This window comes from Salmo trutta, chromosome 1, assembly GCF_901001165.1.
Source record: "Salmo trutta chromosome 1, fSalTru1.1, whole genome shotgun sequence".
NCBI lineage: Eukaryota > Metazoa > Chordata > Actinopteri > Salmoniformes > Salmonidae > Salmo > Salmo trutta.
In genome coordinates, this window is record NC_042957.1 from 30,673,225 (window position 1) to 30,693,006 (window position 19,782).

Consider the following 19,782-nt stretch of genomic DNA (forward strand, 5'->3'; position numbering starts at 1 on the left):
CGCTTTAAAGAGAGCTGTGGTGCAGCTAACTTCTCAAGGGGTTTTGGGCCTGAACCAGGCTCTTAATAGCAGTGTAATAGTACACCTCCCTTTGGAAATGGACATGCGAGGCGGACGGGTTGGGAGGGGGAGGGAGTCCCAGAACAACAGTGCCTCTGGTGACTAAATGGAGAGGTATTGTGTTTTTCTGCCCAGAGGCTGTCTGCCCTTACCTGAATGTCTCACACACACTGAATGAGTCAGACCGGTTGGACTCAATTCCTAGTCTCACATTGTCATTGCACAATAGACCCCAGACGGCACTGCAAACTCCCTGAGCCACTCCCGTGCGCGACGGCACAGTGCTGCACACGCCCTCAGCCAGTCACAGATGAGGGAGGGCTGACTTTCTAGCGTCCTCTCCTCCTGCTGGTGATTCTTGTATGTTAAGTGTAAAAGCAAACTATTTCCAGTCCTTTTTAATGACCGTCATAAAGTTCCCTCCAACTCCCAAACCTAATTTAACCAGGAATGCCTGGTGGCTCAGATGGTTTTGAAAGCAACTTTTTTTCTTTTCGTTTCCTCTGCCCCTAAGTGACGTTTGACCAAAGTTACAACTGAAGGGGAGCAACCCCTCCCCTCCTCACTCCAACCTGTATTGTCTTTTATATTATGTATTACTGAATCCACCCAAGAGGTCATTCATGGTTTATATGACCGGGTCATGTTCATGGTTGCTGTAAAGGTTTACTATCATTTATGATGTTCCTTTGCATTCATAACCTGCCCTCTCAAATATGAACATATTTATTTTTCTGAATTGTCTAGAATCATGGAATGGCCCAACTGGCTCAACCATTGCCATGGAGCTTTATGTGTGTCTCTGAATGGGAACAAAACCGCTAGCCTGTGGTCTGTTACATCAGTGTCCACTTGTTTTAAAACACCTTGTGTTATCAGATGTTGCTGATCATTGTTTAACTGAGGCTGCCTTAATGGACTTCCTGTCCTTGGAGCACAAATGAGTGCACTGTAGCTGCTCTTGTCAAACCATGAATAAATAACTCCGCGCCGCGGAGCACCAGCAGGTTGCTCGGCCCGGCCGTTATCGACCTAGCTCAGCAGCTCTGGTGGCGGAGCTGCCAGGTGTTTGTGTGGTAGAGATAGTGTCAACTTGGCCTGGTGGATCCTGGAGTGTAAGCCCTAAAATCCTCAGCCAGCCTGAAATAGTCTCCAGCTTAATGGCTATGGTGTGGCCTGGCACCGAATCCATCCCTCCGCTCCCATGACATCACGAAACTCAAAGTAGAGTTGAGCCCCTTAAAATATGCTCATGACTCAGGACATATGTTCTGACTTATACTCGTGTACTTCTCTAACAGGCCGTCTAAACAGGATGAGCGAGTATAGCGTCGATGCTATGACTGGTCTGTTGGGCTGCAATTAAAGGGATGAAACGGGAAATTAAGTTATGGGTGATATCAGATGAATTGAGTTTCCTCGCCACGTGGATTGAGTCTGGGAGATAACCGCTGTGCGAAGAGAGACAGCCTCATGAGAAAAGCTGCACATCTATCAGACACTTTCAATTAATCAACAGAGTGTGGAGACTCAATTGATACTGTGGAAGGAGTATATTAATTCCCTTTTGCAGGAAGATCATAGGTTCACACATTGTGGCTGGAAAAAAAATATCTAGAGCAAAGGAAATAAAGCATTAGCATATTCATAAGATAAATATCCATATTTTTGGGGATCGATAGATACTTCACTGCAGAGGAGAGGAGCCAGCCAGTAGATCGCTTTACCCGCTGTCGCTCTGTGTTTTACGCTGGGAATGGTTAGCTTCACTAGGGTAGGGGGCAGCATTCGGAATTTTGGATGAAAAGCGTGCCCAAATTAAACTGCCTGCTACTCAGGCCCAGAAGCTAGGATATGCATTTAATTGGTAGATTTGGATACAGGGGAAATTTCCAGACATGAAGCCAGCGTGTGATCGGGAGCGCGCCTTTCTTGTTTCTCCTTTTCTATTGACGAACCTTTTGTCCGGTTGAAATATTATTTATTATTTATGACAAAAACAACCTGAGGATTGATTTTAAACATTGTTTGACATGTTTCTATGAACTTTTATTGTACTTTTTGGACTTTTCGTCTGAGTGTTGAGAGCGCGCGTTGTGCCTTTGGATTACTGAACTAAACGCACTAACAAAACGGAGGTTTTTGGACATAAAGAGGGACATTATCGAACAAAACTAACATTTATTGTGTAACATGGAGTCCTGGGAGTGCCACCAGATGAAGATCATCAAAGGTAAGTGATTCATTTAATCGCTATTTCTGACTTTTGTGATTCCTCTCCTTGGCTGGAAAATGTCTGTATGGTGTTTTGTGGTTAGGCGCATGGTGTGCTTTCGCCGTAGTGTATCTTTAATCCTATGTATAACACTTGTATCTTTCATCAATGTTTATGATGATTATTTCTGTAATTTGATTTGGCTCTCTGCAATTTCACCGGATGTTATTTGAAACAATGCATTACTGAACATAACGCGCCAACATAATCGCATGGTGTGCTTTCGCCGTAAAGCCTTTTTGAAATCGGACACTGTGGTTTGATTAAAAAGAAGTTTATCTTTAAAATGGTGTATAATACTTGTATCTTTCAGGAATTTTAATTATGGGATATCTGTTGTTTGAATTTGGCACCCTGCAATTTCAATGGCTGTTGTCGAGGTGGGACGCTAGCGTCCCAATGATACCAGAGAGGTTAATGGGATGCTTGGCTCTCGGAAGCATGAAAGGCAGGCCTCACTAACAAGTTTAATGTTACAGGGGGGTTCTTTCTGGTGTTGTCAGTCACATCTTCAACGTGAATAAAAGCCATGCCGGCAGCAGATCGACAACAAAACTGCTGTGCTGGAGGAAAGAGCGCTCACAAGCTGCAGTCGGGGGGAGGCATTATGTCACCTCAGACGTGTTATTAACCTGCAATGCGAGCGTTTGCCGTACTTATCTGCTGCGCTCGGATTGAATTCCTCTCATCCCACTGTCTGTTCTCACTATCCCCACCTGACCTTTATCTAGACAGGTAAACTCTAGGCTGTGCTTAAGTTGACAGAAAGTGTCATTAAGACTTGCCTGCTCATGTTTAGAATGGGTGTGTGATTTTAGAACGGAGGTTTGTGGTGAAGGGGCTTTGGCAGTGTGGTCCCCGGTGTGAGTGTCTAGGACCCCTGCCGAGCTCTGGACATTTTAAAGGCTTATCACCTCCTGCAGACGAGGCTGTAAAACTGCTGCCTGCCCGGGAAAACATCTGCTCTGGCCTTGGAGGGGACAATGCAAACCCTGTCTCTCGCAGCACTGTTTATTTGCTGCATTTATTGTGGGCCTCCATCTTTTTGTTAAATGGGAGTGGTGCCAAGCGAGTTTTGACTTGCTTGTACCTTTGTCGAGGTTCAACTCAGTAACAATTACTTTAGTAATTTGTTTGGAGAGCTAAAACAGATAATTTTTCCTAAACAAATATTTAAACATCATAACAAACCACCTACAAAATGTCTATTCAGCCTAACCTCTGGCTGATACATATTCTTTTTGACTTAACATCCCTATGTACAAAAACACTGACCTAGATATTTTGACCTCTCCCACAAAGTTGACCAAAGCCTCTAATATCTGCTAAGATCTGCTACTTTTAGTTCCAAAATAAACAAACTCCTTATTGTAAATTATTTTCTCAGACAGTGTAGGCATATTAAATGTTTGCTGTTCTGCATGCATTCGTTCCAAGAATGTTAAAACATTTTTGTGTTCAACTGCTACCTCAAATGTCAACAAAAGGTTTGAATGGTAACTTGTCTTGAAGCCTCAAGGTTGGTTGAGGATATCGGAGATCCCAACACAAATTGGACTTATGAATTAGTTAACTATGTTTTAAATGGATATTGGCTTTTCTCAATGAGATTGAGTGGCTCTTAACGCTATAAAACATGTAAAACATTTGTTGTAATATTTCTGTATTACTTAATTCCGTTATTTTACTTTTATATTTGTGTGTATTGTTAGATAATACTGCACTGTTGGAGTTAGGAACACAAGCATTTCACTACACCCGCAATAACATCTGATAAATATGTGTATGCAACCAATACAATTTGATTCGATTTGAAGCACGGAAACCAAAATACCAAAAACCAACAACAACTATATTTGAGTTCTCTCTAAATAAGTATTCAAATATGGTGCATGCAGTGGCACAGTAATTATCTACTCGACAATAGCTTGAGGGATCAACAGGGTTGGTCAGAGGTTAAATGGCTCTTCACTCCACTTGGAATGGCCTCAAATCAGCCAGCCTAATTTCACCCTCTTGGCTATTTATTGTGCCGTTTAATCCTAATACCCAACCCAGGAAACCATTGGCATTTTCAAACTATTGTTGTTGTGAAGCTAGGTGTTCAGGCTTATATCCCAAACCAGTATTATTGTCAAACAGGCTGCTGGGCAGGGCAGGGATTACAGTTGTGACAGATATTGGGCCTCACAAAAGTGGACGGCTGTTTAACTCGGCACATTTGGACCACGCTAGATTGTTTGCTATTTCCCCCATCTATCTGAGCTATTATGAACACAGTGTCGGTTACAATGGCCTGGTGAAGAAGACACTCCTAGAAGTCTTCTCGGATCCCAAAATTAATTTGGGATTTCTTTCTTCGATCCCGACAGGATCCGGTCATTTTAAATATCTACAGTACCAGTCGAAAGTTTTGAGACACCTACTCATTCAAAGGTTTTTCTTTATTTTTAGTATTTTCTATATTGTAGCATATTAGTGAAGACATCAAAACTCTGAAATAGCACATATGGAATCATGTAGTAACCAAAAAAGTGTTCAACATATCAAAATATATTTTATATTTGAGATTCTTCAAAGTAGCCTTGATGACAGCTTTGCACACTCTTAATAATTCACTGTATCACAATTCCAGTGGGTCCGAAGTTTACATACACTAAGTTGACTGTGCCTTTAAACAGCTTTGAAAATTCCTGAAAATTATGTCATGGCTTTAGAAGCTTCTGATGGGCTAATTGACATCATTTGAGTCAATTGGAGGTATACCTGTGGATGTATTTCAAGGCCTACCTTCAAACTCAGTGCCTCTTTGCTTGACATCATGGGAAAATCAAAAGAAATCAGCCAAGACCTCAGAAAACAATTGTAGACCTCTACAAGTCTGGTTCATTCTTGGGAGCAATTTCCAAATGCCTGAAGGTACCACGTTCATCTGTACAAACAATAGTACGCAAGTATAAACACCATGGGACCACGCAGCCATCATACTGCTCAGGAAGGAGATGTGTTCTGTCTCCTAGAGATGAACGTACTTTGTTGCGAAAAGAGCAAATCAATCCCAGATGCTGTAGGAAACCTGTTCAAAAGTATCTATATCCACAGTAAAACGAGTCCTATATCGACATAACCTGAAAATAGAATAGCCAGAAAATAGCCAGACTACGGTTTGCAACTGCACATGGGGACAAAGATCTTACTTTTTGGAGAAATGTGCTCTGGTCTTGCAAGTCGAAGAACACCATCCCAACCGTGAAGCACGGGGGTGGCAGCATCATGTTGTGGGAGTGCTTTGCTGCAAGACGGACAGGTGCACTTCACAAAATAGATGGCATCATGAGGTAGGAATATTATCTGGATATATTGAAGCAATCTCAATCTCAAGACATCAGTCATGAAGTTTAAGCTTGGTTGCAAATGGGTCTTCGAAATGGACAATGACCCCAAGCATACTTCCATAGTTGTGGCAAAATGGCTTAAGGACAACAAGGTCAAGGTATTGGAGTGACCATCACAAAGCCCTGACCTCAATCCTATAGAAAATGTGTGGGCAGAACTGAAAAAGTGTGTGTGAGCAAGGAGGCCTACAAACCTGACTCAGTTACACCAGCTCTGTCAGGAGGAATAGGCCAACATTCCCCCAACTTATTGTGGGAAGCTTGTGGAGGGCTACCCAAAACATTTCACCCAAGTTAAACAATTTATAGACAATGCTACCAAATACTAATTGAGTTCTGACATTTCACGTTATTAAAATAAAGTGGTGATCCTAACTGACCTAAGACAGGGATTTTTTACTAGGATTAAATGTCAGGAATTGTGAAAAACTGAGTTTAAATGTATTTGCGTAAGGTGTATGTAAACTTCCGACTTCAACTGTAGTTCACTTTTGTCTGTAACCTAATATTCTGTAGGCCTATTCTTTTACTGGGCAACATTGCAATCTAGCCTATTTTAAAGGTTTTTATCAACATTGATTTAGACAAAAATTTGTCTATAGCTTGTTTGACCAGCAAGCTATAGCCTGTTTGACCAGCAAGCTTTTGAATAGGCTACGGAAGGATGGAGTTGTCCATCTGAATTCCAGTGTCATTTCCAACAATTGGGATTTTTAGGTCTAGGTTAGTGCTCACTCTATGAAAACGCTATAGTTGGATGTAGAATATTTTGAGGTTTTTAGAGATCTGTTCATTTTGTTTCTCTTCAGCACATTTTTGAGATTAGAGGATTTTTATGTGGTAATTTTAGGATGCTAGCGAGTGCTGCGTGTTAAACATATCTTGGTAAGCTATATCTATAACTCAGGTCAGACTCATTATATTAGCCTAATATTTTTTGTTCTAAATTAAATAGTAGATATATCCTTAAGGCCTACAGAATCAGCCTGTAAAGCCTGTGAGTTGTTTGGATGCGGGTTTGATGGAAAAGTCATCCATGTCACGGCTGTGTAGGCCTACCGTCTATGGAGTTACTCAAACATTCATAACTGAAGAGAGAAGTTGTCCTGATATTTCTTATACCTATTCATTCTTTACACAATAAGTAAATCGGAAGCCTTTCAACATCAGGCTATAATATTTTCTGTAGATAAGCCTATGGCTATTAGTCTACTGCACACACAACATGAGCAGATTAACTTGGTCAAACATTTTCTTTATTATAGACGATCAGAAAGAATGCGTCTGTAATTCTGCATTATAGTACAACTTATTTATTTTCAACGAAAGCCACAAAACTAGAGTATAATTGAGTCGCTCATCTTTATGCTGACAAATATCACACTTGACTCGAGTCATTAAACATGAACAAACTGTTATTTTTAACAAAGAAAAGACCCAAAATAAAATAGCAAAACAGCCTACTAATTAGACAGCCTAAATAAACTAGTAAATTGAATAAAATAGCTCAGGTCTTAAAAATATGGGTGACCTTTTCCCCCTCTGTATCCACAATGTGCATAAATGAGGCGAATGGAAATGATTTGCCTGTCGGTTTTTCCTCCCTGTAATCTCGCTCATTCAGTTTCTTCTTCACATCAACAAAGAACGACTTAATGTTTCTGAAACTCACTTGAACAGTTTCCTGTGTGTATCAAGAATGGTTCACCACCCAAAGGACATCCAGCCAACTCGACTCAACTGTAGGAAGCATTCAAGTCAACATGGGCCAGCAATCCTGTGGAACGCTTTCGAAACCTTAGTGAGTCAATGTCCCGTCGAATTGAGGCTGTTCTGAGGGCAAAAGGGGGTGCAACTCAATATGAGGATGCTGTTACTGATGTTTTATACACTCCGTGTATAGACTAAGGGCTATCACTTTTTTTCTCCGCTGCGTCCCCCTCCTCTCCCACAAGTAGCCTATTTTACCCCACGTCACATGCAGTGGCTCGTTTTCATAAAGTGAATATGCCGTTGTGTCACAAAATGATATTGACACATTTGGTTTGATGAAAGGGGACCCACTGACATTCATTTAAATGTTTGAAACTTGCAATTGTTAAGGAGCTAAACTCTTTAAATATAATTTTGGATATTTCACATATTGTCACACAAATCCGAGACCCGTGGCCACCAAGCTGGATCCGATCTTGGGTTTGTAATCTGGTGTGGGTAGATCTGTGAAGACCAGTGGTGGAAAAGGTACCCAATTATCAGACTTCCGTAAAAGTAAAGATACCTTAGTAGAAAATTACTCAAGTAAAAGTCACCCAGTAAAATTCTACTTGAGTAAAAGTATAAAAGTATTTGGTTTAAAATATACTTAAGTATCAAAAGTAAAAGTATAAATCATTTCAAATTCCTTATATTAAGCAAACTAGATGGCACCATTTTCTTGTCTTTTTAAAATATACGGAAAGCCGCGGGCACATTCCAACATTCAGACATCATTTACAAACGAAGCATGTGTGTTTAGTGAGTCCGCCAGAGGCCATAGGGATGACCAGGGATGTTCGGTTGAATTTGACTATTTTCCTGTCCTGCTAAGCATTCAAAATGTAACAGGTACTTTTGGGTGTCAAGGAAAATGTATGGAGTAAAAAGTATAATATTTTCTTAAGGAATGTAGTGAAGTAAAAGTAGTCAAAAATATAAAAAGTAAAGTACAGATACCCCCCAAAAACTACTTAAGCAGTACTTTTAAAGTATTTTTACTTAAGTACTTTACACCACTGGTGAAGACCTCTAGACACTGCTCTCCTGAAAGCTTTGAAATGCTGTGCAAAGGTGGATCGTGGCCAACCCCAGTCCAAATCACGCTCCATCATTTTTCTCTCTTTTTTCCCCCCAGAAAGCTTTTTCTCTAATGTAAACACCTCTCTGAAATGAAGTTAAATGTCTTATACACAATGTGAGCGACCTTACTGGCCCCCTCAGCCTTTCCAAGTGAGCGTTTTGGATTTGTTTGCGCTGAGGCTTCAGCCAGCATTTGCAAAGAGCAAGACAGGGCTGAAGACGTGCTGGGGTTATGCCATCAGACAAATGCTTATGGAAAGGTTCTTTTCTCCATATCATGGATCTTTATTACTATTCAAATCTTGACATTTTCCCGTTTCTCGAAAATGTCTGCCTTATTGTCTCCCCGTGAAAAAAGATAGAGAAATTGTGCAGCCCTAGCTGTTAGATAAGCTACAGAGCATTTGAACCAGGAGGAGAGCAGGATCCACACAATATGTGTCCAAGAACACCAGAACAGTGAAGCCCACACTTACTCTATAATTATACGCTGCTGCCGGTTCACTCTCCTTTGTTCTTCATAACAGGCTGCATAATAGGGGTGGAGGTGTTGGGAGGGACAGGTTAACCGAAGGAAGAGACATCTTACAGAAACATGCATAAAGCAACTTTGCAGGATCTGAAGGGATAAACAAGGACTAGGGAGACGAGTGCTTTGTTTTAAAAGATGTGAGGTGACTGATTGGGCCGTTATCATCTCTTCATCAAGTTGCCATCTCGGTGCCATCATTTCCAGAAGATGTGGCTGCGGTTGAAGTTCCCTGGTATTAAGGAGTGGGCTTTCTCCAGTAGAAGCTTGGGCTGTATCACTAGGTTGTACTTTATGAGAGAGGATAACAGCAACCCTACACTCACTGTCATCCTATCTTGCTTAATTTAGTTTTAAAATGTCTCCCACAAGAAACACATCATGTTTAATTGGAAGACGAACACACACAAATAGGCTATTAAAGATGGTCCAGCAGATCATTCCGTGTAAAGCGCTCATAAACTCAGGCACTTCCAGAGGGCCTGTTGGTCTCCAGTTACAGCTTAACCCAGGCACTTCCAGAGGGCCTGTTGGTCTCCAGTTACAGCTGCTTATTGTACTGTTATAGTGTTCTTCCTGGAGCCCGTTGGTTTAGGGGTGCTGAGGAAGTGAGCTGTTCCCCCTCAATGTCCGCTGTGAATATGTTCACATTTCTAACCCCTGAGAGAATAACTTTTTTTACCTCACTATAATACAGTCAGAAAGCTTTCTCTCTCTTCTCTCTCTCTCTCTCTCTCTCTCTCTCTCTCTCTCTCTCTCTCTCTCGCTCTCTCTCTCTCTCTCGTGTGATTTGTGACTTTCTCTGCCATCACACCACTCTGGGGATGTCACTTCCTTTGGAGCCTATCAACCCATGGAGAGGTTGGTTTCATGGCTGTTCGCATTGCCTCCCTGCAGAGTGAGCACTGTGGGGTTCGGAGTTGACTACAGCTGTGAGCCCTCATTGGCCCTGTCTCTGTCAAGTAAAAGTGAGTTTGACTCTGCGGTGGCCATGAAGGCCCAGGCCATATCTCACTCCTCCTCCTCGGCGATGGTGTGTGGTGTCTGAACAGGCCCGGCCAGCACTCTGCCTCATTAACCGGGAGAAGCCGTACGCCACGTTTTTTTTTTTTTTTTTCACGCTGTCTGCCCGCAGGATAAGTGGAAGCATATATGTATTAAATGTGTGGCATTGCAAACAGGGATGGATTTAGTATATTTTGGACTTCACAATCATCCTGCCAAGGGTGAATCGGAGGGGGAGAGCTGAGGAGCTGAAAGCGGTCAAAAATGAGAAAAAATAGGTGCTGATTAGTTAGGATGCAAACAGGCATCATATTAACAGTGAATTAAATCTCCCAATTCAGCTGAAACGGAGGGTGAAGCATTGTGGCCTGTCTTGCAGCTAATGCTACAGGGCTATAGAGGACGAAAAGGCCAAAAAAGAAACAGGGCTTTTTTGGGGGGGACAAAGTCTTAATAGGGTTTCATTCATGGGTTTTAATTGGCCTTTTCTTTGGCAGCGGCGTAGAATTCCTTCTTCATCTCATCCCCTGCATAACGAATTACTGCCAATGTCACGCTCTTGTTTAACAAAAGCGAGGTGAGGTGTGCTCTGCTCCCTCTGCCTTTATCTGGGCCATCCTTTTGATGATGTCAGCTCTGCACTCGTAGTGCGCCGAGGCTCAATGAACATATAGTGCATATAGAGTAAGCATATTGTGGATGGAAGAAAAATGAGGACTTGTATAATTTCTAAGCAATTTCGCCTTTTCTCATGTAAAACAGGGGCAGCAATCAGGATATGATAAAAAAAAGAGAAAATACTGCCCTTTTGGTGTTTTCAAAGTCAGGCACCGGGCTTTGGGGAGTGTTTTAAATGAAGATCGATTCGTGTTCAGTTTTCAGCTTTTTGTTAGGTTGACTAAAGCCTTTTCACCGTTTTCATGGTGCAGTACTGAGGTATGTTTTGTTCAAAACAGCAGTGAACTTCTGTTTTTTTTTTGAGGTCAGAATTGTTTTTGGAATGTTGCAATTGTCCAGTTGACAGCATATTGACCCCATTTTGTGATACCATCACATTAGTATAGTTTTCAGTACCCATATTTAGTATACTCAATGTGATTGTAATGGCTTTGATCATGGTTGGATCTGACAAAACATTCTACCATGACTAACCCTCAGTTGAATCTCTGTGTCATAATTATTCAGAAGAACACTTCAGAGCTGATTTGTTTTCCTCTATCCAAATTAGATCATTATTCATATTTTTCAATTTAGTTCGACAGATTTTTATGATTGATTGACTTTCTGTTTGCGTTTTCTACACTTAGTTGGCTTTTAAACCTCTACGGGCTAGGGGGCAGTATTGAGAATTTTGGAAAAAAATATGTGCCCATTTTTAACTGCCTCCAACACCAACTCAGAAGCTAGAATATGCATATTATTGTTCAGGTTTGGATGAATTTTCTAAAACAGTTTGAATGGTGTCTGTAAGTATAACAAAACTCATATTGCAGGCAAAAACCTGTGAAAAATAGATAAAAAAAATGTGAATTTTGTGACTGTACTATTTAGTGTCATTGTTTTATAGATACCATAGTGAGAAAGGATTCAGTTCGCAACTCCTACTGCTTCCACTAGATGTCAACGATCTTTATAAAGTTGTTTGAAGCATCTGTGATGAATACAGACCGAATTAGAATGCTTGGAAGTTGACACGTCATCACTTCATTTTTTGCGCCTGCGCATAAATCTGAGAAGAGTGTCTTTGTCATAATCGTTTATTCTAGACACTTGATAGGTTGTGTGAAAATATTACTGATGTTTACTGATGTTTCACGTTAAAAATGGACCAAAAGATTAATGCTAAACAACGTTTGACATGTTTGAACAAACGTAAATAGATTATTTACTAGGTTTTTTTTAGCTTTTCGGCGTGACTTTACACTGCCCACCTCATTTTGTGGGAGCCTACTGAACGCTAACTATTTGGACATAAATTATGAACTTTGTCAAAAGAAACCACATTTGTTCTGGACCTGGGATCCCTGGCAGCGCCTTCTGATGGAGATAATCAAAGGTAAGGGGATATTTAGAATGTTATTATCGATATTAGATGATGCTAATGCTAACTGTATAGCTTAGCTTAGCTTATAGCTTATTGTTGTTAGCATAGTACCCAGTTTATTGCAAAATGTGATTTCCCAGTAAAGTTATTTTGAGATCTGGCCATTCGGTAGCAATTACGAGATGATAATATATTATTCTTTGAATGACAATATTATAATTTACCAATGTTTTCGAATAGTAATTCCGTGATTTGTAATGCTGGATTCACTGGGAGCATTCGAGCCGAAAAAAATTCTGAATTTCACCGCGACTGTAAATGCTGTTTTTGGATATAAATATGAACTTGATGGAACTAAAAATGCATGTATTGTATAACATAATGTCCTATGAGTGTCATCTGATGCAGATTGTCAAAGGTAAGTGCATAATTCTAGCTAGTTTTCTGTCTGTTGATGCCCTTCTTTGAATTGGCTAAACATTACACACAGCTATTGTCAATGTACTCTCCTAACATAACCTAACTTTATGCATTCTCCGTAAAGCCTCTGAAAATCGGACAGCGTGGTTAGATTTAGGAGATATATCTTTCAAATGGAGGAAAATAGTTGATTATTTGAGTATTTGAAATGATTACTCTTGCAGTTTTGAATTCCCCGCCATGGTCACATGACAATGAATCCCAATACCGGGATAAGATCCTGCCCCCTGGCCTCAACAGGTTTTAAACAACTATTTTGTAACGTTTTTAGTAAGCTTCGTGAGCCTCTTGGCTTCGCCAAAATGTATTGGTTTCTGCACTTTCAGTACAATGACTTGGCTTTCTTGTGTTCTAGCCATGGTTGAATAATCCTTGACCACAACAATAAACCGACTACTAGTGTGTGTTTTCCCACTGTCTCCCTCTGGTCTAGACAGTTGTGAAAGTATTCCATTGTACACGTGGGCATACCTTTTGAGATATATTATTTCAAGTGCACTTGCTTGTGGAAAAGATGCTATGCCACTTATTTCCTTCTCAGAGCCATAATGCAGATCAATGGTCATTTATCTCCAAAAGCAATGAAAAGCCTGTCTGAGTGGGAGAGCTTTATTTCTCGTCCCTATGTTTCACTAAATGTTTCCCAGTTTGGCTGAACCCTGCATTTACTGAGTCCCTTTAACAGGTCCAAATATGTATTCCCAAATAATGAGGCTTGTATTACATTGTCCAATAATTGCAAGCAGTTTGTTCCTATATCCCTCACACAAACGACGCTGAGCGGCTATAGTTCATGTATGCGATGTGACAGAGCTGTTAACCCACTTTTATCAGGGATATGAACAATGTTCGCCCGCGAGCTCAATCAGCCACAATAATTATTTGATTATGTAAATGAAGCGCAAACTATTGTTTCATTAGCAGACTTCTACATTTGAGTCCTCAGATTAGTATGCAAAACATCTCATCGGGGTCCTTGCAGGCAGAGGGGATTTTTACAACTCATTTCTTTAGCGGCTAGTTGTTATCTCACTAATAATGCAATTATAACACCACTGACCTGTTATGTGTGCTTGCATAAGCAATGCCAAGTGGCTAGGTGACCATCATTGAGAGGCTTTGTTTTACCCTCATCCGTGACTAACATCTTTTCTACCTGAGCTTTGTTCGTCACTGCCAATGGTCTAAACTCAGTTTTGTCATCTATGCATAGTCACTTTCACTAATCCTACATGTACATATTACCCCAAATAGCCCGACTAACCGGTGCACCCGCACATTGACTCCGTACCGGTACAACCTGTATATAGCCTCGCTACCGTTATTTTCTTACTGTTTATTTCATTTTTTTAGTTATCTATTATTTACCTAATACCTATTTTTTTACTTAAAAACTGCGATGATGGTTAAGGGCTTGTAAGTAAGCATTTCACTGTAAGGTCTACACCTGTTGTATTCGGCGCACGTGACAAATAAACCTTGATTTGATTTGACATGGAGGGCTTTATATTGTGCTCTTGGAGTTTTTAGTTAAGTGTCACTGAATTAAACAGAAAACAAGAACACTTCTCTAGACAAAGATGATAAACGCTTGAAAGTCTACCAGAATACCCAGGTCAGAGATGCACAGGTGCCAGAGACTGTCAGACTGTCTGTGTGCGTTCATGCAGATTGTGTTGTGGGGTGGCAGACTGGTTTTCCTGGCAGAACAAAGAAGAGAGGAGAAGGTGTTTGCTAAGACGTGGGCTTGAGGGTGGCTCTGCTGCCTCTGCCTGTGTGTGTGTGGGCAGACAGTTTCACACACATTAGTCCTTCAGTACCATGCATCCAACAGGCCGTCTCATCTCCCTTTTATGGATACGTGAAACTCACTACAACCTATAGTACTATCATAAAGTAGATTAATGCGCGGGAAATGTAAGCACATCCAGAAGAGGGCCACGTGATTGTCAGTAATGGAAATGTAACATGGGTTTATATACAGATGTTGAGTGGAGGTATTTCTCTGAAATGTTATAGCAAAACTGCACATTCCATGTTCATGACTGAACCATTTTGTTCATGGGCACTCATGCGTACACTGCAGTGTTTGCTGAGTTTATATGTCCTGCAGCCGTTTTCGGGTTGTACTGTATTTGGGAGAATTGTGTTAATCTCATTATTGGTGACATTAGGCTGCAGTGACAGGTGAAGTGATTTAACAACTACATTCAGGGAAAGATTTCGGTATGGCAATGTAAATGGCTTTTCTGTTAAGAGAAGTAAGCATCACATTAATGTAACTACTTGTGGTAAGCCTTCTCCAGTTGCTGGGAGTAATCTAGACCATACCAAGGCCTCTGTCACATTCACTAGGCGGCAGGAAGAGGGACTCGCATGTTTTTGATGTAGTGGTGCAACAAGGGCCTTATTTTGTCAGTTGCAGCTCTTCAGATTTGCATATTGAAGCTGAGCAAGATTGCTAGAAATGGAAGGATATTCTTACAAGTGATAAATGGTTTTCGGTGCTGCGAGGCGTTTGCATTTGCATGTATTTGATCTACGGTGGCTGTCCAGTCACAAACCAAGCATGGGTTGTGTTGAGTCATCACCTTCAAAATTGGGGATTAAACAGCTCTAAGTTGACAGAAAGTTAGTAAAGGGATATTTCGGGATTTTTGCAATTATGCCCTTTATCTATCTACTTCCCCAGAGTCAGATGAACTCGTGGATACCATTTTTATGTCTCTGCATGCAGTTTGAGGAAGTTGCTAACTAGTGTTAGCGCAATTGCTAACTAGCATGCTAGTTATTACCATATACTTCCAGTCATTACCATTTCTCTATTACGAAACTACCATATTGGACACAGAGACAAAAATGGTATCCATGAGTTCATGTGTCTCTGGGGAAGTAGATAAAGGGATTCATTGCCAAAATCCCGAAGAATCACTTTATTTCTGAATCACTCAGTCAGTAATGTGATTTTGCTCTCTGTCAATGGTAAATTCCTGTATTACTCAGGATATGTTGTCCAGACACCCTGTCTGGAAGTGACTGTAGTTTGATTTGTTCTCAATTCTAAGATGTAGCCTACTCTATCCTTTGGGCTTATTCCACCGCACTTTAATTAACCATTGGAAATATGAGTCAACTGCAATACAGAGTGCCCACTTGATGTTTCCTCTGTAATGACTGGTGTTTGTGTTCAATGTAGATGCTTTTGAGGTTATGCTATCTTAGGAAACACAGTGTATCACCCTGTGGGGGATTTGAATATTATTTATTTTAGCTACAACCCTCTGGTAGCCAGTGTTAATTAGCATCTACCTTTGTCCTGGAATTAAAATGCAAATTATGATATTTCTGTGTGCCATCACTCAGAGGTTTGAAAGATCAACGGTTGTACCCAGATAGGGTGACCTTTTTCCATTTGTGAAGAACTCTCTTGGTAATGAGCAGAGAGGTACAGGTCATTTATATGCGCCTTTCCGGTCATTGGGATTTTAACCTACAATTAACCGTGTTCAAATTTGACTATTAAATATAGACCTGGCATTTCATATACACAGTTTGCTAGAATACTCAGAGGAAGAATACTGCCAAACACAATCCTCTTTCTCTTAAAACGGAGAAGCTCTTTCTCAACAACCGATAATTCATCCAGAGGACTTGGAATGAGTATCTCCTCCCATAAGTCACCAGTGACCTCAGGTGGAATTGGCTACACGTATTAGGCACCCATGTCAAAGTCATTAGAGGCCTGTCTCTCCTCTGTGCTCCGGTCAGGCCCTGTGACATGTCGACTTCCAGGTAGGGCCTTCAGGAGGGCCTCTGTTTATGTACACCATCTCACAAATGACTGGCTCCGAGTTAAGCCTGAAACTGAAAAAGGAGAGCGCTGTGTGACTGAGCTGTCTGGTGGCATGGCCTCCTCGTGCCTACTCAGTTGTCAGATCTCAGCACATGCTGCATTACCCAACGGAGGAGACTCTATCTAGTTAGGAAGGAAGGGGGATAGAAGGCCTATACTGCCCTGACTGGTGATCAGAGGTACCACTGGGCTCACCTAATTGGTGGTAATTCATTAGTAAATTAATAAAGGGCACAATGTTATTAACCGGCAATATGGAATTAGCTGAGAAAATGACATCATGTTTTTCTCTTTGTCCTTCCAGGTGGCTGTACGTTTGACGATGGCCCAGCCCAGTGTGACTACCAGCAGGATCCCTACGATGACTTTGACTGGACCCATGTCAGCGCACAGGAAGTGCCATACTTATCGTCTGAACTGCCTCAAGGTGAGACTCTCTGCCACCATGTCCACAAACCTAATGGACACTGTCCCCTCCCTGCAATGTGTTAGCAAATATGACCAAGGCCACTGCACCAGGTTCCCAACACCTGCTATGTAGAAAAACGAACATAACTTTTTTTAGACTCATTTTTCTCCCCTCCAGTGTAAATGCCAACAGCTGAAACAAAAGCAACACAGTTAACTTTGCCCTGCACATTTAGCTGCAAATGTAATCTATTTAGTGCTTCCATCGCAAAAAGAAGCGAAGAAGAATATTGGGCTAAGGAAGGAAGGTGAAACGGTGGATAGGTAGAAGGAAATTAATCTCAGGGCCTTGCGTCTTCTCTGTCTTTGTTACTACCCCAAAATACAGTCTTAGTTCCAACGTTTCGCAAATTAGAAGAAAAAAGTCATTTAATTTCATGAGGAGAGAGAAAAAGCTTTGTGCTCGGCAGCAAATTTTTTTTATATTTAGGTTTGAAGACTGTCCAACACAATGCAGGTTTTTAACTAAGATCAGGGAAAGCAGCGTGGTAAGTGGAGAGCGTGGGCCCTGTGACCTTGTCTATTCACCTCTACACAGCTTAATCACTTGTTTTTTTTAGACAGGAGTGATATGGCTAGGATTTTAAAGCATTTCACTTTCAGCAAAATTTCCCAATTTATTAAGATATTAGGTAATTAATCATGCAAGGGAACAGAAAAGGTCATCAGCAGATTGTCTGAAAAAGGTTGTGTCCCATTACAATGTTACACAATGAAGCGGCATTTGTCTGGCCCAAAAATGATGGCTGGGCACTTTTTTTTTACTGTAAGCTATAAAAATAAAGAGAGTCTCACTCTATATATATCTATATTTCTATATATATAAACTCCCTGTTATTTATTGGGTAAACCACCAACGTTTCGGCATCACTCTGCCTTCTTCAGGGTGGCACTTTTTACGACACGACTTGACCGGAAACCAGAGATATCTAGTTTAAACTTATTTAGAAATATTTACGTTGTCATTTTGTGAGGTAAGAAATTAGAGGAGGATTATGTGCTAGAACTACATTGCACTTGTAGTGTTTAACAGATGGCATGAGAAAATCACAATGGCATAGCCACATGTCAAACACTGATAGTTCTGGCGCCGAGGAGGTTTTGTCTTTACTGTGTCATCCTCCAACAATGTTGTATTTTTGTTTTCATTTGTTCCTTGGTGCCAGTTTACTGTATGTAAGTTATGGTGAATTACCGAGTTTTTCAGGTAGAGACGGAACGGCGAACAGTATAGCAGATGTTCCTTTAATCTAAAGAGGAGGGATGAGTTTCCATTCCAATGGGAATTAGCTCCATTAATGGGACTCGCTATTGTTTGAAAACACGCAACGGCAGTGATAATGAAATAAAGTGATTGTTTCATTGATCATGACTTCAAGAGTGAACTAAAGCAGATGGAATGATTATCTTGTGAGCGGAAATAAAGCCTCACCTTTTTGTAAATCTCGTCTTGTAAAGGTTTGGAGGGACCAGTGTACTGACTAAGTACAATATTCCCACATTGCTGTTGCCTGAGAAGAACGCGAGGCAGTCTCTAGCTGAGATCCTCCATTTCAATGGGTGAAAGGACATGAGATTGACTGCAGGACCCCTCTCTACTCTCCCCCTTCATAACAAAGCAAATAGAGCTCCAGCATGATTTGATCAGCCTCCAATGTTTTCCAGCTAGCAACCAGATCCCGCAAATGGAATAAGCTTCATCATAAAGTAGCTTAACATACTTTCTCAGCCAGGGAGGACGAAAAGCAGACACATCAGGGAGTTTCCATGACAAGATAACAAGTGCTATTTACCCTGCAGAAACCTCCCGTTCCTTATCTCTGAAAACCATGTTTGATTGACATTTTGGGAAAGGTTCAGTCCAAGAACACTTTTCTAAACGGGATTCTCAACACTGAAGAACAAATGCTTGAGACTCCCCCGATCAATATTCATTTGGAACTGTGCTTATAATTTGGTCCTGGTGGGGTTAGGCTTGGCTCAGGCTTGCTTGGCCCAGTGCCAGTGTCAGGCCCTGTTGGTCTATTAAGCCTCCCATTGGAAAGGCTGAGTGGGTGTACGGCACTGACTGCACCAGTGTGTAAAACCTCACGCCTCTCTCTCTGAGTACCGGTGCTCTTGGTTAGGCCTACACCTCTCCTGCCAATCAGTAGAGGCTGATCACTAATGTGGGGCAGGGCAGTGTATAACAAGGTGAAGCCGAATTTTTTTTATTTGTTTCTTTTCTTTGCACTGTTAGATTAGAGAGTCCTAATAGGGAATAGCAGGGTTTGAATTGCCATGATTTTTATGCCATGCAAGAGCAGGAGTCATTGTTTGGCATATCAGGCTCTCTCTCTGTTTCCTTTGTAACTCACAAGACTGTTCTGTCAGTGGTTGAGGCCATGATGGGTGACAGCCATCTTGTGCACTGGCATGAATCTGATGACAGCCATCTTGTGGACTGCATTCATCCTCTGGATACCTGACGTTGATGTGAAGGAAACACATCCACTCTAAAAGCCATATTTAAATATATATATTCCTTTCTTTAGTATTCCGCCTTTGGATGAGTAATTGTAAAGTAATAGGAAAGGAAATTATACAGAATGTTGGCATTATGATTTTCACCCCCTCCCCCCAGTTGCGTAACAGCAGGGTAAATTGCTTGTTACATTCATTGTACATGTATTGTACGCCTAAATCTAGCAACAATGTTCTCACCATTTTTAGTCTTTTCTCAAATTGTTGTTTTTATAAGCTTTTCGAAACATCGGATAGAAGGATAGAAAATAAGTAGCAGAAATGTAAGGCGTCTGCAGTTTTAGAGGGTTGGTGTGTTAGTTGTGTCGGTAAAGT

General features: G+C 41.1%; 1 protein-coding gene across 12 annotated transcripts in view; it reads left to right on the forward strand.

The window, feature by feature from the left end:
• Positions 1-19,782, forward strand: part of ptprk (protein tyrosine phosphatase receptor type K) — a 148,697-nt gene that overhangs the window by 37,337 nt on the left and 91,578 nt on the right. For all 12 annotated transcript variants that reach the window (XM_029752914.1, XM_029752948.1, XM_029752923.1 and 9 more), the window contains exon 2: positions 16,781-16,903. In XM_029752914.1, coding sequence (XP_029608774.1) covers positions 16,781-16,903 — 123 coding nt within the window. The remainder of the gene's footprint in view (positions 1-16,780; positions 16,904-19,782) is intronic.